Here is a 25753-nt window from a genome sequence, read left to right as displayed (position 1 = left end):
CTATTCATGCTATTTTGCCTCGTCTGACTCGTATTGAATCTCTGAGGTGAAACCAGGCACTAGTTTGTTTTTTTTTTTACTGTGTTGCCAGGTGACTGATTCTGCTGGCTCAATAGATAGCGGGGCAGTGGTGAGCTGAAGGCTGAATAATGCTTTTTGACATCGAAAACCGCGAAGCAGGGCAAGAGTCATTTTCCAAAACCTTAGAAAGGCCACACAAGCCCTGCGAGGACCTGCTTTATTGCCCCTGACACTCGGTGAAAAGCCGCTTTATCATTTAAGGAGCTACATTTCCCATGGCAACAAGATACAGAAATGAATCTCTTAAATGTGATATATTCTTTTGAAATCCAGAGGTGCGACCCTTTAGGCCTTCCAGTCGGACGGACAAAGGGCTGATTTTGTGCAAGGAACCAAAGCTCGGCTCATTTTGAAGCTAAACACTGGATTTGTACATTTGATGACTACTTTTTTTATTTGTGACACATTAGAAAGCTTAAAGTAAGTAAGTACATTTTCACACACACTGTAAAATCTTCTTTTGGACATTTTTGTTTTCCGAGTAATCTCATCTGCTTTTTATAGTACTGTCATGGTTGTCAACCAGCGTTGGGGGAAGTTCCCCTGTTGATCTCTGTCTCTTTTCCCTGAAGTCTTCGAACTGAAAAGCCCTCTTCTATTGTCATAAAGTGTGTGTGTGTGTGTGTGTGTGTGTGTGCATTACAAGCTGCTGCGACTCTCCTTTCTTTTGAGGCTGAAGCGGAGAGCAGCCGTTTTCATGACACAACAGAACGACTGTATTATCTGCAGAGTCTGGATTTGTAACTCCTACCACGCGTACCAGGTGAACCTACCTCGCCCCGAAGCGTGAAAACCTAGGCTTGTCTTTGTGATTTGTTTTTAAGCCGCTGTATTGTTTGTTTGTTTTTGTTGTGTTTTTTTTCCTTCCGGGCTTGTGAACCCCCACGCTGTCTTCCAATTATAGAGCTGTTGACAGTAAATTTATTTTTTTTTCTTTCCAAAAAAAAGCTGTCAACATGAGCACCGGTATTTTTTATTTTTTTTGCTGTGCTTCCTTGTTGATTTAGAAGAAGACCGGGATGCATTTATGCCCAAGGAAAGATATCTTACTGACACAAGGACAAGTTAAGAGAATTTTGTGCTCAGCAGCAAAGTACAAACTCACATCAGACCAGTCAGCATTTGTTTGCATGCACATGCTCTTTAATTATACACACTGACATAACCAAAAAAATCTATTTGTGTTAAAGGTTTTCATCTATCTGCATACTGTATTTATATTACAGGCTGAGTATCCTAAGATCCCAGCAAAGGGGATGGTAAGAGGAAGACCCCAAGTGACTCTTTTGGTAGGAAAACACTTTGAGAAGTTGACAATTCTAACATAAATAAAGTTAAGGATCAGCTTTTATGCGAATGATGCAACAGTGTTGTTCTCCAAACGATGGCAGCTCCTCGTTTGTGCCCACAGGGAAGTTTCCATACCTCTGTAAATGTTTCTGCGTTTATCAGCACGGCCGGCCTAAATATAGCCACAACAGCAAACAAAAAAACAAGGAGGGGGGGGTAGTGCCATCTGTTTGCACAATATTAATAAATTCTTAAAAAGCGCTCAAATGTGGTCCAGCTCCTAAAACGGCTGATTTATTGTAAACCAGGTTATGAAAGAATGTGACTTCTACAAACAGCCGCGTACAAAAGAAAACTAAAATTTAGTTTTTTCTTTCTGTAAACTTTCTGTAAAATCCACAAGGTGTCCATTGAGATGTTCAGCTCCCCGCCTCTGATCCGACTCACTCAAGACATCGTTTAGCTTTCCATTTAGAGATTGATGCAGATTTTTTTTTTGTTCAGGGAGACTTGACGGAATCGGGTATTTCAAATACTACTGTACTACTTTTTTTTTTTTTTTTTTTTTTTAACTTTTAGAAAGTCTCCAAGTTCTGTTTGGAAAATCAAAAAAGCAGCACGCGAGAAATTACACCAGCGTTTCCATCTGATTGAAGTTGGAGCAGGCGGAGACGTAGGGGCTCGCTGGCATGTGGAGCCGTCTTCGAAGACTCCGTTCATTAATTCATTTCTTATTGGGACAGAGATAACAGGATTAGTGCTCCAAGCATCCAGGAGTCAGCAGGGAAGGAGGGGCGGACCTTTTAACCCCTCTTCCCTCCTGCAGACAATGGCGGTGTGTGTGCGTGCGATCGTGTACGATGGTGACTTTGTGATTGTGTTGGTTTGTGTCCTTGCCAGATGGGACCAGTGCCTTTTTTTTTATTCAACTCTTATTTTTCTTCTGGTTTGTATCCAATGTTCTACTTTTTTTTTTCTCCCCCCTCTGTTTGCTGGTTTCCAACTGGGCCGTTGGCAAAACCCAAGTCTAAACGTTGTTTTAAACAAATACTTCTTTTCTGCTAATCTTTTCCATTGATTTGGCCGTATAAAAACTATTAATAGTTGCTTGTGGGTTTGTTTGATTAAATTATGGTTCACCAGTCCAGTAGCGGAAAACAGTTATTTAATTGGAGGAAAGCTTTTCAAGTCTAAACACTATGAAATCTTAGTATTTAACCAATACTTTATCTAATCTTAGCTTCCAGTTACAGCCGTCCAGTACTGTGTACTTTATCTTTTTAATAAGCTGTAATAACTTATTAACACATGATTAATGAAAAATGAGGTTTTAGAAGGCTGTTAAAGATATACATTTTGGCAAAAGTTTTCTGAGGTGGAATCAAGAAGACGCAGAGGTTAACGACGACTCCCGAGTTGCACTTTTTAGAAAGCAGCATTCCTTGAAGGAATCCATATCAGCCACCGCCTTCCACGTCCAAGTTTGAGGCAAATATCTTGTGCGATCTGTTAGTTAGTTCCATCTGCAGCTGTAAAGTTTTACAAATGAAATGCGCTGTTGGTTTCGCCTCTTAAAGCTGAAGTCGTATCACGTTAAGGACCGACGTGCCGCAGCTATGATTTATCGCCTGGCGCGTGTAAATAAACATCCTGTTGAACTGTCACGCGCTGTAATTAGAAGCACTTTTTTTTTTTTGCACGCTTGGCTACAATTGCATGCGTTTTAAAGATGTCGCCTTTCCAGTTTTCAGTGCAGTCTAAACCAAACCCGGCGTAAGATGGCTTCAAGTCTTTTGTATGGAGTTTATTTGCTGTCAACTGTTTATGATTTATGTAATCGTAGCTGGGATTATTAACTGAGGATCATAATTTGTCTGTCAGTCACGAGATAGACCACCAAAAGACAAATTTGGTTTAAATGAACCGTCACTTGTTAGAGCGGATAACTATTCGTGTTTTGTTGTCGGTTACTTGCGTAAGAGCTCAATATCCCCAGTTTTAGGTAAGCCAGGAAGGAGCAGGAAACTTTATGTAAAACTGCGTGGAGGTTGTTGATTTTCCGTACGAGTCGTGTCAATTATAAGGCACGCAACGTTGTTTAAAACATTTCCGTAGACGAGCAGGCGAGTAATAAGGAGCGCTGCTCGTGTAATCTCCTGGTTGGATTTGTTCATTCTTGCTGCTGCAGCACTCCTGCCCTTCCTCCTCACCCATCTTGCGTCCCCTCCCGGCCCTCCCAGTCTCTGTTCAGACAGACTCTTCTCAGCATTACTGTGGGGAAACCGGCAGCATGCGTCCCAAGAATGCAAGCGCGCACGACATTCCTACGCACACACACATTCTCACAACCACCCCGGTGCCCTGCCAGCTTCTGCGGGTCATTGTATTTGGCACGTGGCCACTATCTCCCTGCTGTAACACACACTCAACATGCGCTCGCCCCCTGCCTGACTCCTATTTTGGCAGACATCTCCTGCTGAGTAAGGAAAGCCCTCCCTCTTTCTCCCTCGCTCCTTTTTAACACCAGCCTTCACCCCTTTCCCTCTTTGTCCCGACACTACGCTAATTTATCTATTTATTTATTTTTTTTCCGTCTCTTCCTGCATTTTTTATCGACTCCTCAGCCCACAAAGAATGAGCAAACCCAAGGCACTCCCGTTTTCTCGACACCTGCTCATCATACTCTTCAAAAGGTGCTGTCAGCTGTAGTGCTGCGCCGCTAAGCCCCACCGCATGCTTTTGAATTGACACGTTGTAACTGGATGTGCCGATTTAAATCCAGCCATTAGTCACGTTTTTATTCTCCTGCTGGCGGTAATGTCTCAACAAATAAGAATGAGAGGTGGGGCATCTGTGTGTGTGTGTGGGGGGGGGGTTCGAGCAGCCGCCTTCAACCATAAGCTAAAGATGATGTTTCTCAAAGGCATGCAGTGTAGGGGCTGTTTCCCAATACCCTCACCCTCGCCGCGATTCAGATATTATTTATCAACTTTAGCTGCCCAACTTAAGTAAAGATAACCCAAATATGTAAAGTATAGCTGTGTTAGCATCAATAGTTTGACTTTTGTCCCAACTCATATGCAGAAAGCACGCTGAGAGTTGATTATGGGATATTGTAGCACAAAGACACCTGAGTCACAGGACAACTGTTAAGCTGTTTTTATTCAGTACAGTGACCATATGTTAGGCATATAGATAATACCAGTATTAAGGGCTTATGAAAACTTTGGCTAACAGTGTCTTGTTTTGTTTACCCCCCCTAACTGTAGCAGTATCCCAATAATGCTGGGCCGTTTTCTGAATGTGAGAACATTGATCTGATGTGAGGAATATTGTTAACAGTACCGCTGATTCTTTGAGAGTGTTTGGTCTGAATACGAAGAACGTGCGTTGTACTTCAGAAAAACATTCAAACCTTGAATCAACTTTTTATCCTCATTTGTGCAAACGCAAGTGTGTATCATTTAAGGCTTTATGATTCCTTTTTTAGCTGGAATGAAGTCGGCTCATACAGTGTTATATACTGAAAACGGCATATTCAGCGTACTGATTTATATACTTACAATAATTACTGAAGTAGGTTGCCTTTACTTACCCAGAAAAGGGTTTTAAAATCACTGACATGAAATGGAACCTGTTGCTTCTTTGTTATTATTGGTTTTACTAAGTTGCCCTATGACTATCTTTCTAATTCTTAGAACCACTATTCCTATGACGTGTAATGATGACAGTAACAGGCAGGCATTTCCCGGAGACGGTTTCTGTGCTTTTATGCCTGTATTTAGTACAGAATCAATAGCCGTTTACACACTTTCTGTTTTAAGCCCGAAATGTTGGGCCTTCCGTTCCATTTGTAGATTTGGAAGTCTAAAATGTTCATTGGTAGCTTTAGCTGCGTAGAGGTAGTCACAGAATAAAACCAAATGTGTGCGTGCTGTAGCTGGTAAAACGGTCAGCAAAGATTTTTGTGGTCCTTTAAAATAATCTCAATTTCAAATTATCTCGAGTTTGACTTTTGGACATTCACTCCTGATGATGCTGGTGCTGTTGTCGGTCCTGTATCTTTGCTCTGCTGTGGGAAGTTGTGGAAATATTGTCTTCCAAACCCAAATCTTTTCCTGTTCTTTCAATTCTTTGTGAAGGCAGAGATTGATATAGATGGGTGCATGTAATCCTGTGCAAGGCTTGAGAAGTTGCTCCTCCTCTGAATATTCTTTTGCTCATAATTAATGACCATGAAAGTGCTTTATGGTCTTCTTAAAGGTGGCTAAAAAACAAGGATGCTTCTTATGGTAAACGTTTCTACATTAGCTTACCTGTTTTTCCACAAAGAACCAGGTTTTACAAAGGTTTACCCATCAAAAATTACAATCAAAGGTGTTTCTGACTTAGCACCTTCCAAGCTTTTGTTAAAATGTTTAAATTGGCGTCCTGAGCCACACCAAAGTTAAAAGGCCTTTCCCTTCCATTGGGCCAGCTTCACCACATTCAAGCCCCCTCTGTGTTACTGATCCCTGCTCTCGTTCCGGAGCTAGAAGTGACTCCTGTTTTGTCGTCCAGCACTGTCTGTTTTTACGATGATCTGATGACCACAACCCATTTTGAATGTGGGACTCTTTTTAAAGCTTGTTTTCTTTATACCTGATAAGAGAGAGAGAGAGAGAGAGAGAGAGATGTGTGTGTATCTGTGTGTGTGTGTTTTTCATTGTCATGCCAAGGACAAGCGGGCTTGTCCCGTGCCAAGTGGTGCCAAGCCAGCTGGCTGTCGCTCAGGCTTTTGTTTTGTGCTGTGCTCTGTATTCAGCCTGCGACACACATTGTTGTGAAGAGTCTTTCAGTCACTCTCTGTCCCCTTTTGTGTGCGTCTGTATGCCTATGCGTGTGTGTGACAGTGACCTTGATGCTGCAAGAAAACCAGAAACAAAAGTGGACCGAGTGAACGAATTAGAACTAAATCCTGGTCAATGTAATTACCTCGTTAACAGTCGGTGGCTTTTGGCTTTAGACCCAACTTTGTTTTTCATCTGTTGTTACACCAGAGAAGTAAACAGGCGCTGCTGCCGCGGTCACGCCGTAGCTTCTTCTGTCTGCCATCGCCGTGTCCTCTGGTGGAATACGGAAAAGGAGCTGGAAAATGAAATTACCAGAGTTCTGTTTCTGTTGGAGTGGATGTTCAAGGATGTTCAGACCCGGGTGTTAAGACGCAGCCTCAGCCATCCCATAACAAGCCGTCTGCTCAAAGTGTGTGTGTTTACACCTCCTAGAGATTAAATGGTTATCGGTTTTTAGTTGACATGATAAAAATTCCATTTGATTATTTAACTATTTTAAAATGACATTACCATTAAAAACTGAACTTGACTTTGAAAAGTCAGAGTACGTCTGAGGAACAGTTCTAAGCTGTGGCTGTGTTTTAGACTTTGTAAAAAGTGCTGAAGGACGGCTTTTTTAAAGGCTGTCTGCACAACATGCAGAAAGAAAGTAGATGTGACAAAGGAAAACGTGTCAAATCTGTTAAGTCTTCTGAAAAAAAACTGCATTGCAGTGAATGCAAAGTAAATGACCTTTTAGCATGTTGTCTTTGGAGTTAAATGCTTTGTCCAACTCATTCCTAGCTTATCAAAGTACTTCATTCAGGTTATCAGCGTCATATCTTTTGAAAAACAATAGACGAATTTGAATAGCCGGTGCACTTTTTGCTCACAGTGCGAGCCGTTATCAGTCAACTCTTTTTCTTTCCAGTTGTTGTCTAGCTTCTGCCTCACTCATCTGTTGTGGAGTGTTGGTTTCATTGGAAGAACTGTTGTTGGCTTTTCAAAAAAACAAATAGCTTTTATGTAAATTTTGCAGCCAAAGAAGTGATTACAAACGAGTTACAACGCAGAAGACATAAAACAAAGAGAAATCATCATAAAATTACAATAAATTAAACAATGACGCATTTCTTTGATAAATGCACATACTGCTTGAACTCTTTGTGCAGTGTTTTTAGTTACTTGTCTTTTTTGTTTGTTTTTGCACACTTTAAACCCCCTTTTCAAATACTGCATAAGTATTATTGAAGACGTGGCCGACGTCACACGCCTGCCCTAAAGCTTGGTCATCTTGGCGTCTGACTCGTGGTGTGACCAGTGACATAAAGTTGGCAAAGTTGTTGCTTATTTCTCTGCTTCGGATGAGCAGTTATCCTCTTAAGCAGCAGGTGTCACTACTGGGAAAATACTGCAGCAGAACAGCAGTGGATCAAGAAGAAGAGTTGTGCACAGGAAGTACATTCTTCGTACAAGTTTCATCTTTTCTAAGCGTTTTTTTTGGAAGCTCGTCACTTCTGCAGTGAGTCTGCCTTCTTGGTTGTGTTCAGGAGCTTACAGAAACAGGTTCTGCCCGGCTGCTCTTCCTCTTACAAAAAACCGGGATGTGCTCGACAGGCTGAACCGACACAAAACCTACCCAGCATAACCGGCAACGGCAGTGTCGAGTTTTAGCGCAGCGTGCCATTTGTGAGGCCAAGAACAACACACATCAATCAGGCTTTAAGCTGAACAACACACAGGACATTGGCAAATCTGTTGGTGTTTCTCGAGGCTGTCTGAGTAGCAAGGCCTCCTGATTTTTAGAACCTCATCAAACCCAACATATTTTGATACCATCAGATGGATCTTTTAAAGACAAATCTTTAAAAGTCTACTGGTTACCAATTTATTGTCAAAAAACGATCATCAGAATCGATCTAAATTTATCCAATTCTTAAATAGGCAGTTCTTCCTGGAACTTCCTGTTCTCACACAGGGCTGAAGGTGAGGAATCGCTCCGATTGGCTGTAAAGTTTCAGATTATTCCTTCGTGGATAACACACGAGCAAAGCAGTCGAAAGTGCCAGCTCCCGCTTCCAGATTTTTAAATCTAGGTTATAAAATGTTTTATCTCATCTGAGCTGAGGAATGAATGAATGAATTAGCTCGATCACTGACCGACCCAGTTAGCCATAGCGCTACCGTGCGTTGTTTATTTAACGGATTAGGAACATATAGAGGGGACAGATGGCCTTGCTAGTCATAAACGTAGTGGTTGAAAACATTGTTATAATTTCTCCATATTGGGTTATGTTCACTGCAGTCCAACAAATAAATCAAGATGTAGAAGTTCTATTAAATTTACAACTTTTTTTCCCCTCAGACTTTATTTTAAAGGCCCTTGTGACCAACTTCCTCAAGAATTCCCACAGTCAGTTTTAAACATCTAAACGTTTTGCAGTTAATGTTCTTATACACACAAGAAACGTACTCTGCAAAAAGGAAACCGTCTCTTTATTAACCTTTTATTGTGATGGACGGTTTGATCTTTAAAATCTAGTTGACATATTGTAATATCTTTTCATTCAGCTGTAATTAAACGCTTTACCAGCTCTCTTTAACTCAATGAAGCCCCCCAAAAAAATTTCCAGTTTGACAGACTTGAACTGCCCCGGTAAAAAGAGTGTCTCAAAAGGAGTTGATTGGCCGCTTCTCCCCATGTGGCGATTCATAAGGAGGATGTGTTTGAAGTGTCTTATTCATCAATATTCATGAGTTGAGTAAAACCCCACAACCCCTGTCCACCCTCCCACCTCCTGCTGCCTCATGTGTCCAAAGCTGTTTTAAAATCTACATAATTTGAGTTTGAAGTGCCTTTCAGATGGCCTTCCCTGTAGAAACACTTTCTGGAAACAAGGGAGAGACACACTTATTAATCAGGCTATCATTGTGTCAGTGTGTGTGTGTGCGTGAGCGTGAGAGACGCAGACAGACAGAAGTAAAAGGAGACAGGTGACTGAATGGGGACGAGTCGGTGAGTTAAAGTTACACCGAGGTTCTGAGTTTACGAGTGAAATGGATACAAGTCGATAGAAAGGAGTCATGCTGCTTAAAAATTGTGGTTAAAAAAAAAAAAAAAAGAAGCTAAACCAGCTGGTATGGTGAGATGTTGGTCAACCGCATCAGCAAACTGCCACGTGGTTTTAGAAAACAAGATGTTTCTAAAAAAACACACTGGGTAATTTCTGTTTTCACAGATGGTGTTTGAGTGCTCCCGTCAAACAGAGCAGCACCGAAGGAGATTTGGTTTGGTGAAGGTCATTTACTCTGTCTTAATGCCTTGTTGGGTCAACCTGACCAGAGTTCGGCATCATTTTCAGGCTGGCATCCTTAACTCCACCCTTAAGGTAAAATACCTTCAGACATCGAGTCTGAAACATGTCAGGATTGGCTTTTTTAAATTCTTTTTCCCCAAGCCAAATGGATACTGTCTTATTGATTCCAGTTTATGTCTGAGGCATTACTGACATACCAAATTATATTCAAATCTATTCGTGAAAAGAAGGTTGTTTTTTTTTTCCTGCAGCCTTTATTGGACTACTTTAATTCTATCAGGACATCGATAAATCAAAACTGTCTTCATCTCAATGTAAACAAGACTAAGAGTTAGAATTTTTAAGATGATTCAGATGTGCCGAGCTTCATCACTGGTTTGTGTGTTCTCTTCAATGTCTTAAGGCTCTGTTCTAAATACCTTAGCAAAACTGACATTTTTGTTGCGTTTGTACCTCTTATCTATATGCAAAGTTCAGGATTTGACAAACAGAGCTTTTCAGGAACCATGATGCAGCAGTGCATTTCCCACGTGCCTGTGGTTACTTTGTGCATTAGAAACCACAACAGTAGAACCATATTTACTGTTTTGTTCTGCTTCTGTTCTGCTTTTTCATCACTCTGTTGCCAGTGAACGTTGATTGTCGTCTGAAAAGAAAAGATATGCTTTGGAATAATCTTTAGTCGTGCTCAAACTGTTCCCTCTTTTGCTTTTTATTTTGTTGTTGATGTCAGCATTATTGCCACCTAGTGGCTTGGATGTTTAAGCTTTTTTGTTTGGAATGACTTTGTTGTTGACATAAATGGAGAAAAAAATTATTATTTAAAAAAAAAAGTTGTGTTCTTTGAAATGGCTATTAATTTTCAGTCTGACTATTTTTTCTGAAACTCACTGGTTTTGATTTATATTCTGAAAGCAGTATTGTTTCTACTGCCTTTGGTTTTGTCATATTTTAGATGTAGTTTTGTTTGTAAAGATCCTCGGGCTTAGCAGTGTCTTTGTTCATTAATTCATACATTCATTCATTCATTCATTCATTCATTCATTCATTCATTTGTTTATCCACCCGTGTATTTGTTTTTGGCTGACCAATTAGCATCAGGGATGCCAGTCTGGATGCTGGTCACCAACGGTTCGTCTGGAAACCTTTTAAACAGGAGATCTGAATAGACGCAATCACCCTCCATTCATCAAGGTATGCCGAGAACAAAACCAGACACACACAAGTCAAGGTCGTGTGTTTAATCATGTGCAATTAAACACAATTTTATCATCAGAGAGCATTTCATTTAATGAAGCATGTATGGAGAAGCACAGAGGCCCAATGACTCATCTAAAAATTACACCAGGAGCAGAATTCTGCAGTTTCTCAAGCTGGCGAGCTCGGAGCTTTTTGTTTTGTAGAAGGCATATTGTGGCGGGACACAGTTGGTGGGAGTATCTATGAACCCCATAAAAGCTTTATCTTGTTTTATATGATCTGTGCATTCTTGGATCACATGCTATAGAAGTGTGCAGGTGAATGTGTGTGTGTGTATGAATCTGAAGTGCAGCGCGTACCCTTTTCTTAAGGGAAACATCATTTGGCAGCAGTAAAGGAGGGAGGAAAAAAGAAAACATAAAAGTGCCAAAAGTCAAACTTATCATGTTTTATGGTCAAAAAAGTCTTGAACTAAGAGCCTCAGGAAACATAATGTCATTTTTTTTTAACATTCACTTTTAGCAGAGCTCAGGTAAAATCATGCCAGGTCTTACTTGTCTTTCAGCGATTTTTTTCTTTTCTTTTTTTCTTAAAAGAAATCGCTGAGGCGTAAAAGAATGTAAGTCCAGGTTGCTGGTCCTTTAAAGGAGGGGTTTCACAATAGCAGTTTTCTGTGCCAGAGGCAACATACCAGTAAGTAGAGAATGACTGACGAATGCTGGTGCCTCATTCTCCTGACAACTGAATGCTTGTCTGGGGTCAGATTAGAGGCTTGAGGATTACAGTCGAGGCAGTTTTCATTGGAAGACAACAAACCTGGGGACTTTGCTCAGAGTTCTCAGGTTGTTTTATTACACACAAGTTGTTCCATTAAAGTAGAAATTAAAGACCAGGCATTTCTTGACGGAATGGACGTCACCCGCCGCCTTTCCTGGCAGCGTTTAATGCTCAGGGGATAACTCTCAGTTACTACCATAGCAAAATTTTAACTCAATATCTGTAAAGTGCTTATGTTCTGAGAGTTTCATGAGATGGTTTGCCAACGGTACAGACAAACGAACACACGCACAAACTAACATAGTCGCTTTGCCTTCACCCTCGACGGTGGCCTATGCAAATGTAGCGCACATGCTAGCACACACAAGTGGCCCAGAGTTGTTGTCTACTGCCCCTGATTGTTTATAGAGGTCACTGGAAGGCTTACATCACTGTTGGTCCCCGCGCCGTGAGAATCCACACCACTGTGACAGCCGTCGGTTTGTCAGCCACTATGTGCGTGAGACGCAGGGACAGTCCCAGCCGTCCTGCCCGAGCAGCTCGACGAAACACGACGGACGTCCTCGTACCGAAGCTACCAGCAGAGAGATACAGAAAGTGCATCTCCAGGAAAACAGTGTATTTCTCAGCGCGCTGATGAAGAGGGGGGGAAAAAAGAGCAATTGAATGACTGAATAGAGTCAGTGAGAGAATGGTGTGCCTGGCTTTGTGTGTCGTCCCCCCCCCAGTGCATGTCGTAAAGGTCTCTCTCCCTTCAGTCTCACCCCTGCTGTGTGTCTGTGTGTTGGAGGGTGAATAAATGTCTAGTGATTGGAAACCTTTTTCTTTTGTATACTCAAGTTTCTGCCAGAGAGAATTGTGCAGCATTGTTTACCAGCCCTCTCCTCCCTTATTCTGCCTCTTTGTGTGTGTGTGTGTGTGCATCCACTCATTGTGTGTGACAGTTGACATTATCAGTTGATTGCTCCCAAGGACCTGTCTTTGTGTGAGCTCACGCACACGCATGGCTGTGTGGGGTTATGTATATGACAGCTGACATTATGGGATTGCCACCATTGTCTGCGTGTGTGTGCATTTGTGTGTGCTTATTTTATATTCAAACACGGTGTGTGGTTTGACAACAAGATGATGTAAAGCCTGTAAGAGTTGCGCTGTGCGTCACGTTTTCATTCAGCGTGTTATTGAGTCCAGCAGACTCCCGTTGGCAGTTGTTGTGCTGCAGTTTTGGGGGTTTTAGTTTTGCACACTGCTGCTGAGGCCTGAGTGGTAGCTTTTGTCGCTTATTATTGCTTGGCCGTCATTACTGCTTTAAAGCAACAGTTTAGATCTTTTGAAGACGGATTCTGTGGAAAGGTTACAAACACTTAAAATCTTAGTTGTAGATAGCTCTGTGAACCATCTGTTTGGAGGGATAGTTTGTTTCTGTCTGGATTGACAAGGTGAAGGTTAGCTCAAGCGGTAGACTATAAGGCGCATCCTGGTTCACCTTCCAATTTTTGTAACTTCGCGCGGACCGCACACATCTTTTCTGCCCGGTGCTGGTGTGTGTCTGAGCACGGCCGTGCTGTGAACCTGTGTGATGCAGCCTGGCTGCAGCAACAGATGCTGCTATTTGAAACGTACGTAACTGGAGGATAAAGCTCACTTTGTTAAGCTCGGTCCGCGGCTTTAGATGGCAGATTTATTAGAGAGGACAGCCCCGTGTCCTGTGTAGTACTGTAGTGGCTTTGTGAACAGAACTTGCATCATTTATATTATTTTTTTAAGTTTGCACATTTGTTTATATCTTCAGTTTTATTGCTTTTTGATGAATTTTCAGCTATTTTCATTATTTTCTGTATGTCTTTTTATCTCACATCCATTTATTGCCCTGCTGCCAAAGGCAAACAGGCAGGAATTTTTTCTTGTGCCTGTGTGCAGGTGTTTGTCTGACTGTTAGCAAAATATCACATGAACCTCTAGTCAGATTTTAATGAAACTCCTATCGGTACCCAATTCAAGAAGGTCGCTAACTTCTTTTTTTTTTTAAAGTTTGACATTAATTATTGGTACCACTTCTGTCTGTCTATTAACAAAATCTCAACAACTATTAGATGGATTTTAACAAAACTCTCAGAAACTTGTCATTGGATGTACATCTAAACCGATTAGCTTTGGTAGTCACCACAGCTCAAAATGGCTACCAGAGCTGACTGACATTAGTCAGCACAAAAACAGCCATAACTTAGTCAGTTTTGCAGATACTGAGGTTACTGAGGCTTGTTAAAGTAGCTTGCCTTGACAGTGTACCCAGTCCCCTCTGTCGTCCCCCCTCTGTAGTTGTGTCCCCCCCCACCCCCCGGGCCTCCCACACAAGGCCTCCTGGCTGCTGCCTGCCTGCCTGCCAGCCGCCTCTCACCCATTGTGGGCTAACAATGGCAGGCGAGGCCCCAGCCTCAAGGCCTGCAGCCGAGGTCTTCGAGGGGGTGCGAGGATAGGAGGCGCTTTGAGGGAAGGGGTGTTCTTTTTTGTTATTTATTTATTTATTTATTTTATAGCGAAAGGACGGAGGGGAGGGAAGCCAAGAAAAACCAGGTCACGCCCAGATTAAAATTCAATGTATGTGACTGCCTACCTCAGCAAGCTGGCCTCGGTGCACGGAGTGTGTGCTGGGAGACGAGAAGTGGGCGCAGGGAGCTGGATTCAGGGGGTTTTCAGGTGGCCGCGAAGGCTCGTCAGAGAACACGTCCTTGTGCTGAGAGGAAAAACGTTTAGTGAAAAAAAAAAAAAAAACCCAAGGCGGTACAGTTGGGGTGCCCATCTTTCATCAATGCCCTGCTTCAGCTGTTTTTGTATTATTACTCTCAGCACACCTTCAGGGTGTGTGTGTTGGGAGGAGGAGGGAGGGGTTTTCTTAATGGGGCAGCAGTGGCGTCATAATGCATGCAAGACGAAGCTGATTTGGTGATGAACACTTCCTTTGTGTTAGCTTTGCATTCGAGGATGTGTAAAACACACACACACACACACACACACACACACATGCAGACACACACGATCCAATCCCCCTCTGTTTTGGGCCCCATCCCCATATGGTAGCTTGGCTTGATGAGAGCTTTATGAAGTCAACCAGAAACCCCCCCCCCCTCAACACACACACACCGCAAGTGTGTGCTTGTGCGATTGCTTTTCAGCTAATGGATAAATGAGAGTTTCACCCTTGCCCAGCCTGTGTGTACGTGTGTGTGTGTGTGTGTGTGTGAGCATCGGAGACAAGGGGCATGTGCGAGTCGCCAGCTTGTACATTGGCTTTGCAAGCTGTTTTCATTATATTTCATTATTCATGTTTCATGCATGATCGTGCAAGAGGAGCGGTGATCAGCTTTATTGAGGTGGAGGCTAAATAAGGATGGGAAGGGGAGGGGGGTTGCCGGAGTCAGACATACAGACCGTAAATGTTATGACCTTTGCATTAGACCAAACTTTTCCCAGAAGGAACGTTTTGCCGAGGCAGAACAAAAACACACACACACACACACACGGAAAAAAGTGTGTATTTTCAGATTTGTGGAGACCTCCAGCACGTTCAGGGATTTAACTGTATCTGAAATGTTTTTGTTTGTTTTTGTTTGTTTGTTTGTTTGTTCGGCAGGACTGGCTGTTACTGTGGCAAATGGGCAACCAGCTTAACCAGTAAAGGGTCAGCACCTGTTTCATTGCATCGAGCTTAGCGTGGGGGTCTTGAAAAGCAATTCTGTCGGTAAACGGTAACGGCGAAAATGAACAGGATTTATTGGCTGTGAATGGGTGGCGAGTCGAGGTGTTTCTGACCAGCTTCTGCCACTAAACACTGGTGACTCACTGCACTTAAGCCATTTTTAGTCCGAGGGAAATCAATAAGTTTTTTTAAATATTCATATTCTGCTCGTTTTCGCTCATTTCGTAAATACGGTTTGCCTCAGAAGCTCTTTGAGACGCTGTCATATTGACAAGCTGGGGTCATAATTCCCGTCTTCTAAAAGTTGCCTCTGTTCAGCGTTCAGATGGGGGGGATCTGGCAGCTTTCATTCCATGTCGCTTTTTAAGATGTACAGCACAAAAAAACAACAAACAAAACGGACAGATTAATGAAACTGGATTTGTGTTTCAAATGTTCAGCTTTGTGCTCAGTTGTGTTTGTCCCGAGCTACAAATGCTCGGCTCTGTTCCTCCCTCCTCTTTCTGTGTGTGTGTGTGTGTGTGTGTGTGTGTTTACACAAACGGCATCACAGCAAGCTTTTTCTGTCGTTCTCGTTTGTTGTCGCTACCTCGCTGTTCCTTGTGTTGCGCCCGCCAACCCAAAATGGAGCCATTTTGTCTCCTTCAGTTTCTGAAATGAAATGTAAGCCTCTTAAATGCATACTTATCTTGCCCTGCAGACTGTGCTTGAAGAATAAACACACACACACACACTAAAGAAGCATTGTGATGCCAGGTCTTGTTGTTCCTCAGGCCGCGGCTGTATGCATATGGCAGATGGTTGCGCCTTTGCTTTGCATGCCGCCATATTAAACAAAAACCATGGCTAAGGCCACGGCTGGTTTAGGAAAAAGGGCAAAGTGCGAGCGAGCGACAGAAAAAAGAAGGGACAAAAGAGCAACAAAGGGAGAGATGAGGACAACGGGCCTGGCATACGTAAACCAAAGGAGGAACTCCAAGTGTGAGCGGAGTCACATTAAGGTTCCGGGCGTAGCTCGCGGCCGCGCAAACCAACAGATGCGCATATATATATTGGAAGCAGACACACGAAGATGATCAGCGCCCAGCATCTAGTAGATATGTTGGATAAAAGTGACAGAAAAACTCATGTAAACAAGGACGCGCGTGCATATTTGAAGGTCAAACGACATTACTCCGAGGCTGAAAAGTTGCAGCTTGTTGCTATAGGTTAATAAAAGCAAGGTCTGAAGGAAGTTGGATACCTATATTTACATACTGGGTTTGTCAACTAAGATAAGTTTCCTGGCTGAAGTTTTGTTTCCTCAGTCATAGTTTTTGTGTGTGTGTGTGTGTGATGTTTTTACATCGCAAATCAACTTGCTGTTTAATGCTAATGAGAGACGGCCGACATGTCGCTCGTTGTCGGACAGCATAGGTGTTCCAGCTTTAACATCTTTTCTGTAATCAGGTTAGACCTTAGACTGCAGAAAATGTCACTCTTTATCACGTTTTGACGTCTAGATCTTTTGAATTGTATTATATATAGTGGAGACATATGAACGGTTAGTATCTTACCTGCTGTAGACAGCTCTTCGGACGGCCTCGGGTTGGAGAAGTAACATTTAATCCTGACCAGATTCGTGTAAAGGCTGTTTTACATCAACTGTCAGTGTTTTACTTGTGATCATATCAGGGCAGTAGCAGGAACAGCTAGCTGTAGCATTGAAGTTATTTGAGATTAAAGCGGCAGCAGTCCACTTTAGTCTTAGCCCCACTCAGACTAGCCGTTAGCTCATCAGTCCCGTCAGAATCTAACTGCGTTTCTCCAAACTGAGGTCGTTCAAAGGATTAACTACAACACATAACGTATTAAAAGTTTGTAACCTTGTCCAGAACCCCACTTCAAAAGATCTGAATTATCCCTTTAAATGTATATTTCAGTACCTTTTAACTCCGCGGGGTGTTTAGTAATTAGGTTGCTTATGTTTGTGCTGTGATACATGAAAGTGTACAAAAAAAAGTCGTATTATCTTATGACTCTGAGTTATTTCTTGAATTAGTTTTGCTTCTTTGGACTTCCTGTGTGTTGTGCGTACAACAACAACGACAGCAACAACAACAAAAAAAAAGAAGTCAAAACTAGAAGTCCAGGTTTCCAGTGAATGAAGGCTTTATCACACGGCGGCGAGTGACACGAGCCTTCCTCCGAGCGTTTGCAGCGTGGTAAATTGCTTCTGCTCGTCTCTTTGTAAGTGTGGCCAGACAAGGCCGCAGCACAAGGATGCCTCTACACTGAAAACACGGTAACGAACAGGCTGGAACATAAAAAAAATTAAAATAAAAATAGCCGGCCTTCTTATGTCTGATTTAGCTCTGACACACACACACGCGCTCTGGAGAGGGACAGCTTTCTGTGTAGAGCACACATGCAACCAAGGCTCGTATTCTCCCCCTCACAACGTGGTCGGCGTGCCTCTGAGTGCAGCGCTCGGCTCTCGGCTTTCTCAAGCCTCGGCTCTTCTTTTCTGCGTCAGACCTGAAAGTAGATTGCGTGGCATTTCTCTCTGCTCTAAGTAACCTTCGTTCCAGTGTCATATACGCTCCAAAGGGCATGAATGGAGGGAAGAGCAGCGTGTACGCTGAACTTTATTCTACCTCACTTTGAGCTTTGAGAAATGAAGTCCAGGTTTGAATTTCAGACGCGCCACGCCATCCGCAGATGCATACGTCTGCCGGGATACCTGTATCTGCGTATGAAGAACAGGTTTACAACAGTCACGTGTGTGCTTCCTCATTCTGATGATTTTGATTGCTCTTTGTCTCTCTTTATCTGTCGACGATAAACAGTTTTTACCGAACTCAAACACGCATTCCAAGTAATCCTCCTTTTTTCGCGGTGCCTCCTTCCCTCTCTTTGAATCACTCGAACGCAGAATTTGCTCAATTCCTCTGTTTACTTCTTTTTCACCCTTTGCTCAGTCAGGCTGGGGACTCGGGGCAGACACGTCAGCCGATTTTCACCTGCATCAGCTCCGTCTGATCAGCCAGCTTTCCCCCCGCTTCTTGTTGTTTTCGCAGCCATACGTCGGCTGAAAGGGACTTGATTAAACCGTTCTCTCTCTCTCTCTCTCTCTCTCGACTCTTTTCTCCTGCCACCTCGTTCTCCCCTTCTCCTCTCCATCTCACCCTCCCCCCCCCCCTTTTTTTTTTGCAAAGAATGGAGCAAATCAGGGAATCAATTCAATGTAATCATGACAAATGAGTCCCGGTGGTTAGCAAGGATTTCATTTTTTTTACTTTTTTTTTTTGTGCTTGTGTTTTAGGACGGGGCTTCTGGGAAATCACAATTGAATCAATCAGCTGTTATCGCATCAGCAAACACTGCAGGAAGGATAGATGGATGGATCAAGGATGGATGCATGGATAGGCAGAGAGGAGAAGACTTGGTGTACTTGTGTGTGTGTGTGTGTGTGCGTGCATTTGCATGTCTGCTGTGCAGAGATAGACGGCTGATTGAGTGCAGGGCCAAGTGGGGGCCTGTGTGTGTGTGTGAGCGGGTGGGGTGGGGGTTGGGGGGGTGCTGTGTTAACCTTGGAGCTGTCAGAACAGATGGGAGATGGGAAGGGCCACAGGCTGCGAGGGATGTGTTGGCTGCTGGAGGAGGATGAATCCTCGGCTGCTTTTGGAAACGAGGAAGTGAGATTAGCGAGGAGGGGGGGGGGGCGCAGAAAGCGACGGCATGGTTTGCGTTTTCTGCTGCGATGCAGCTCCTTGATAAAAGTGCAATCGGCGGCGTGTCGTCACAAACTGGACGAGGGAGTGAAATGTTCAGACCACAGGGGACAGTTGGTGCGAAGCAACCAAAAGTTTGTGGGTGGCAGAGGAGGATTTCTATTGTCGTTTTTTTTTCTTTCTTTCTGCTAGACTACATGTGCTCCTATAGTTGTTTTGTTGAATTCAAAATCCATCCATTCATTTTCTTTTCCTGCTTTTTCGTTCAGAGCCGGGGGAGCTGGTGAACAGCAAAGGTGTACAATAATGTTTTCGCTTGTGTATGTCTCTGTTCCCAAAATATCTCCTGAACCACTTATTTTTTTAATGTAATCACTGACTGTACGTCTATACTTGATTAACTTCTGGATTCAATCCAATGTAAGACTTTTTTCTATATATTTTTCCCACAAGTAGTTATTCGCCAACCCAAAACCGACTGTAACTCAGTCACTTTTACAGATATTGAGCTGGAATTTGACGTGATATCAGCTGAGAGTCTTTCACAACACATGCTCTGAGCAGGACATCTCGTGATGTAGCGTGTGCTTAAAACGGTCTTCAAAGTTTCACCAAAACGGCTGAAACTCCGGCATGAAAGGGGGCCAGGCAATATGCGTCCCTTCGAGGAATGCCAGGTCTTTTAATTAAAAACTGTGTCCTTACTCATCAAATTTATGAAGCTTTGCTTTCAAAGCACTCAAGAAGTGTGCTGATAATGTCACGGTATGAAGGAAACTTGATGATCTAGGGGTCGAGCTTTTAGTGACTTGTCCAGCAGCTGTGACGTTGTGTAGGGGCCGAGGCATAAGTGCTTTTAGCTAGAACACAGCAGCAACATTACAAAAAGTAAATGATTGGAGAGTCCTAATAAAGGTACTGTAAGGCCACTGTTCGTTTAGCCAAATTGTATCCTTCGGTCTTCACAGACACCAGAGCTCAGTCATTTACCGGCAGACTTTTGGATCGCTATCAGACTCTACCCTCCAGTCCGGCCATCAAAGCAAATGTGGCTTGTAGTGGATAGTGTCCATACTGAGACACGTAAAAGTTTAAAGCCTTCTTCAACAGAGAATGCAGCGATTCCCACCTGGGTGCCTAAATAAGGAGGTGGCTTTGGGCCGAGTGCGTGCTGAAAGTAGATGAATGGAATCAAAGACGCTCTTCCTCTAACGACTTTAAAGTCCAGTGGTGGTTGCGGTGACGGGGGGGGGGCGCCTCTCTGCTTGTAGGGAAAGAAACAAACCATGACCGAGTGCGAGCGTGCGCGCACACTTTGGCTCTCTGCCCGGCTCTTTCTCCCCAGCTGATGAGGGGTTAATGGCCAATGAGCACGGGGAGCCGTCAGCCCGCTGATTGGCTGGTGGGTGTCTGTGTGGGCGGGATTTGTCGCAAAGTGACAGATGGTGTAACCCTAACAGGGAGGGAGTAGGCTGTGTGTGTGGATGTGAATGTATGCGTTTACGTGTGTGTGTATAGGAAAGACAAAGGTTTTCTGTTTGTTTCTCACTCACATTGGACCCGAGGAAATAAAAAGAATTTCACGCTGAAAGCAAATCCAAGTGCAGAGGCTTGTTTGTCCGTTTTGAGAAGTGAGGTGTGGTTCATTGTGTTTCCTCTTCCCTAAAACACAGCAAAATATTAATAGTATTTGGGGTTTGAAAGCACGCTGCTCCGTTTCAGAATAGTTATCAACCACAGATACCACACACACACACACACACACACTGTTTGGCAGCGTATGCTGACAAAAGTGCGTGTGTGAGTGGGTGGGTTTTCAGGGCTGGTCTGCCTACCTCAGTTTAAAACAGGCAACACACATACAGGTACACACACACACACACACCAAAGGACCATGCCACCCCCCTCAAGGATTAAGCCAAATCGTTGTACTTGGCAACACGCCCAGTTTACACATCACACACTGATTCATCTTTGTTAGAAATTCATCTGTTTTGCCGAACCAAAGCCATACCGTGTGTGTGTGTGTGTGTGTGTGAGAGAGAGAGAGAGACTGAGAGACAGATTAGTGATATCTACTGTGAATATCACTGACTATAGCATGCACAGTTTCTTCTTTATGCTCGTGGTGGCATTAAGAACAAAAGCAGACAGGCTCTGAAAAGGTTGTTTTGTTTGTCACGTTTCTGCGCTCGAGTGTGTTTGTGCGTTCCTTGCAGACTGTCTGATGCAGCGTGTCTTTTTTTATTATTATCAAGTATTGATGTTTCCCCATCTGCCGAAGACACACTGTCGACTCAGCCTTGACACACACAAGCAGAAGAAGAAAGAACTCAGTGAATCCGATGAAAGGAGTTACACAAGGTTATGTCATAGGACCCTTTCTGTTTATATTGCATTGAATATCGTATATTGTTTTGAACCATTAGGTGAGATAGTGTGGTTGGTGTGTAGCCTGTTTTTTCTTCTTTTCTATAGCTTTTTATACAGTTAACCTATTAATAATCAGCTTACTTTCTACGTATTTTAATCTGTAATGTCGGCCAAGAGATATCCCTAGCAACCCAACTAAAGCTCACTGCTTAAAAACAATATATGGAGTTGCTTCACCCTCAAAGGCTGAAAGCAAAATGGCCCCTCTTTATGAAAGAGTCAGTTGGATTTTAAAGGATGTTGATTCACTGAGGCTTTTGAGTGTCATGTAGTTTGCCAGGAATGGCCATGTTAACTGAGGTGTGAATGCCAAAAACTGCTAACTTACCCAGATAATTAAACCCTGCAGTGATGGGTGGTTTTTTTGTTGTTGTTGTTTTTTGTTTTTTGTTTTTTTTTGTGGAAAACTGGCAAAGTCAGAGGGGAGGGGTGCCAGACAGCCAGACTGTGAACTGTGTGTGAGCCATTTTCGACTTGATTGAAAGTGAAAAGAGCAGCGGTGTCGCCATCACATTCATCCCAGTGTCCCGAGCAACAATGGGCTTTAACCTAACAGACACAGACACAAAGAGAAGGAGGGGTGATTGGTGTGAAGCTAAGAGAGTGCAGCACTCCCGCCTGTGGGAGAGACTGAATATCATCTGCCGTCAAAAGTGCAGAGATCTTCAGACGCGAGTTTTTGAGACGAGCGAAGAAACGGCCGATGACTGACAAGACAGCCAGGAGGGATGCTGGCTCTCGAATGTTCCCCAAATCCTCTAACAAAGTGCACTTCCTCTTTAGGTCTGCCTGGGTCTTCGGCTCCCTGCTCTGATGATTTTAGTGAGACAGTTTTATGTTATTTAGCAAAGATTTTGTAAGTGCATCTCTGAAAAAGTGGGAACAGAATAGGAAGCCGTTTCTGGCATTACAGTGTTATCACGCTGCAAGACACAGAGTGTTTGAGCAGGAGGACTCAGTGGGAGGGACAGATTTGAGCAGTTTGGAGGACTCCTTATGTCTATCACTGGCAGATGCATCACCCTCTCTCACTTCTTCTGCGATCTTTTCTATCAGAGCTTCTTACTCACCCTTCCTGTCATGGTCAGATGTCCTGTTTGGATTCAGTGGCCAGATTGTCTTGATCGTTTGCGTGCGGTTGGTAACCGGCGGTTTGTTGCAAGTTAGTGGGCATGTATGCCTCCCACGGAAGTTGTGTTAGTGGGCACATCAGGTGGTTTAGCCTAGGGCAGGCTTAGCCAAACCACAAAACACGTGAAACAAAAAAAAAACCACACAGAACTCTTTGTTTTGTTGTTATTTTTGAAGCAGGTACAAGAGTGAAACTCAATCCATGAACTCTGTCAGGACCTTGTTCGAAAGTTTATAGGGACACGTTTGAATGCTCTTGAACAACCAGGCCTTTCATAATTAGAGTTTAGATGTAAACAATAAAACTAAAAACTACTCCTTAGGTAAAGAAGGGCTCCACGCTCTTGGTAGGCAAACACACTGCGCTGGTGGATTACATTAGACCAGGGGTGGCCAATCCTGGTCCTGGAGGGCCACTATCCTGCAGGTTTCCTTGTTTCTCTGCTCCAACACACCTGATCCAATGGTTAAATTACCTCCTTTTTGTTCTGCAGAAGCCTATTAATCACCCATTGATTCAAATCAGGTGTGTTGGAGCAGAGAAACAAGTAAAACATGCAGGATAGTGGCCCTCCAGGACCAGGATTGGCCACCCCTGCATTAGACTGTACTGAGCTTATTTCTCCTCGAGCTTTCTGTGAACTCACTTTAGTGGTCGTCTTCGGAGCACTCATGCACTGGGGTCTTGAAATGAAATTAAAATAATGTGAAATAATGTGGATCTCTGATGATGATTTAAACACAACCAACGGTCTCCAAAGTGTCCTGATCACGGCCTACTTCCTGCACACAGTGCATGGATGCTTCCTCATGCTTAGCTCCCTGCGTTTCAGACATTTTTTTTTCTCCTGAAAGCCTCCCACTGTGAAGAATATGTGTGATCAGCAACTGTAAAAGTCCATGCCCCTTTTCTTACACAATCCCCTGAACATATTCTGTATTGATTTGTGAAAACAGCTGGATCATGACAGCCCATGTGCTCAGCAGCACGCATGCTGTCGCTCTATTCCTTTAGTGTTTTTTTTTTTTAATCATCGTCATGTATTAGTAGAAGTTGTTTGCCGTTGACTGACACCTGCTGATTGTGTTGTTATGTGCACTCAGAGTATTTGGTCTAGAACAGCAAGCTGTTGTTTTTAGCCTGGTCGTTGGATTAAAACATTCTTACTGAGCCAGTCCACAACAAAAGCCTGAACTATTATTCATGTCTGAGTAAGACATTCAGCCAGAGGGTTAGATGTGCAACGTCTAGACCTTACAATACATTCATCTTTGCTCAGACTTCCTTTATGTGTCTCTCTCCTGACTTTTAGCTGTACAAAGGGTTGTTGGGTTGCTACGTTTTAGCCAGATTCAGTAAAACCACATACTTGCATATACTTCCCACCTTTTGAATAAGTAAGCTTTGGAAATGAGATGTCATGACATACCAGAAACACTCCCTTCTCCTAAATTTTCTGTTTCTGTTCTCACCTTTCTTGTCGAATCATCCCTATTTCCTCACCCACCGTTTTTGTGCATAGTTTTTCAGCATAGTTTTTGTGCCACTTTCACCTCATTTTTTTTCCTCAATATGTCTTTCCAAGACATATTGAGCAATAGAACAGGATGATACTTTATTGATACCCTGGAAGAAATAAGTTACAGAATCAAGGCTGTAAAGCAGGAGTGTCCAATCTTATTCCTCGAGGGCCACTATCCTGCATGTTTTCCTTGTTTCTCTGCTCCAACACACCTGATTCAGTGATTAAATGACCTCTTCTTGTTCTGCGGAAGCCTGTTAATCACCCATTGATTCAAATCAGGTGTGTTGGAGCAGAGAAACAAGTAAAACATGCAGGATGGCGGACCTCGAGGACCAGGATTGGCCACCCCTGCTGTAAAGGGTCACATTAATGAGAAGCTGCCTTCAAATTCTTTATCATTTCAGTGTTCAACTTCAATCTTGGTGACCTCAACATTGTATTGAAAAGAGGAAGAAATAGTTATAGAACTAAGAAATACGTAGAAACATAGATATGGAATTGAAGGGGACCTGGGCCAGAGCCTTGCTGTACTCCACAGGAGTATTACTTCGTTATAAATGGGTTTAGCGTAAGCATCATGCAAATTAAACTCTGGTTTTAATAAATATCTTAGGTTAAATACTCTTTCCAAAGGTGTCTCTTAAATATAATTTGATTTTTCTGTTGTTAAAATTAGAGTTGTACCTAACCACAAGAAGCTGTTGTACAACTCATAACCAGCGTGCATGATATTAGGAGGAAATACCAAACGTGAAATTTCCAAACCACTCGGTCAAGCGGAACTAACTATCCCTGATTTACCATATGAAGTGGAGGAAATGGTTCCCCACAGGTGCTTTACAACAGAGCAGCAGAAGGAAACGGTAATTGGTCAGCATGGCGTCTTGGGGTGGCTCTAAAGATTAATAGTGCAAAACATAGTTAAAGTTTATTTATTTAGCCAACTGGCCTTACAATTTTGGGGGCAGAATGTGTGTGTGGGTGTGTGTGTAGCATTTAGGGGCAGGAAAAGATCTGACACGAGCAGCACCCTTTTCTAAAAGCAAAATGCTCCGAGGCACAAAGAAAGAAGTAGGGAGTAGCAGGGATTTAAACTTGTTTTGAAGGTTTACTTTTTGTTTATAACTATTACTACATATGTTGCCTTGTGATTCTCATCCTTTCAGCTGTCCACACGGTAAATGGCTCCATTTATATCTCACTGCTCCTTTTTTTCTCCCTCCTTTCCGTCTTTGCAGGGTTTCACCTGAGCGGCACAGTAACCGAACCGGCCACGCCGTCCGAACCCGAGGTAACCCACAAGGTGGCCATCAGCTTCGACCGCTGCAAGATCACGTCTGTCACGTGTGGCTGCGGGAACCGAGACATTTTCTACTGCGCGCACGTGGTGGCCCTCTCCCTTTATAGAATCCGCAAGCCCGAACAGGTAACAGCCTAAAGACACGTGGGTCAATCATTACCTTTAATCATTTAAAGTCAGAATTGTGTTCTGGTTGGAACTTCTTTTTAAAGCTGTCAACTGGGGTAACTTTCAGGTCAGAGTGAAATGCTTTTTTTGCGTGTGTCCGATGCAGGTGAAGCTACGGCTGCCCATATCGGAAACGTTGTTCCAGATGAACAGAGATCAGCTGCAGAAGCTGGTCCAGTATCTGATCACGGCCCACCACACCGAGGTGCTGCCCACGGCTCAGAAACTGGCTGATGAGATCCTCTCCTCCAACTCGGAGATCAACCAGGTTCATGGTGAGACCCCACCCCCCCAACCCCCTCCAACCTC

General features: G+C 43.3%; 1 protein-coding gene across 1 annotated transcript in view; it reads left to right on the top strand.

The window, feature by feature from the left end:
- The window catches only part of zswim5 (zinc finger, SWIM-type containing 5), a 59843-nt gene that overhangs the window by 19828 nt on the left and 14262 nt on the right, over positions 1-25753 (top strand). The window contains exons 2-3 of the mRNA XM_017420933.3: positions 25215-25402; positions 25551-25719. Of these exons, the coding sequence (XP_017276422.2) occupies positions 25215-25402; positions 25551-25719 (357 nt within the window). The remainder of the gene's footprint in view (positions 1-25214; positions 25403-25550; positions 25720-25753) is intronic.

Source organism: Kryptolebias marmoratus, linkage group LG20, assembly GCF_001649575.2.
Source record: "Kryptolebias marmoratus isolate JLee-2015 linkage group LG20, ASM164957v2, whole genome shotgun sequence".
Taxonomy (NCBI): Eukaryota; Metazoa; Chordata; class Actinopteri; order Cyprinodontiformes; family Rivulidae; genus Kryptolebias; species Kryptolebias marmoratus.
This window is presented reverse-complemented; position numbering and strand designations above follow the sequence as displayed.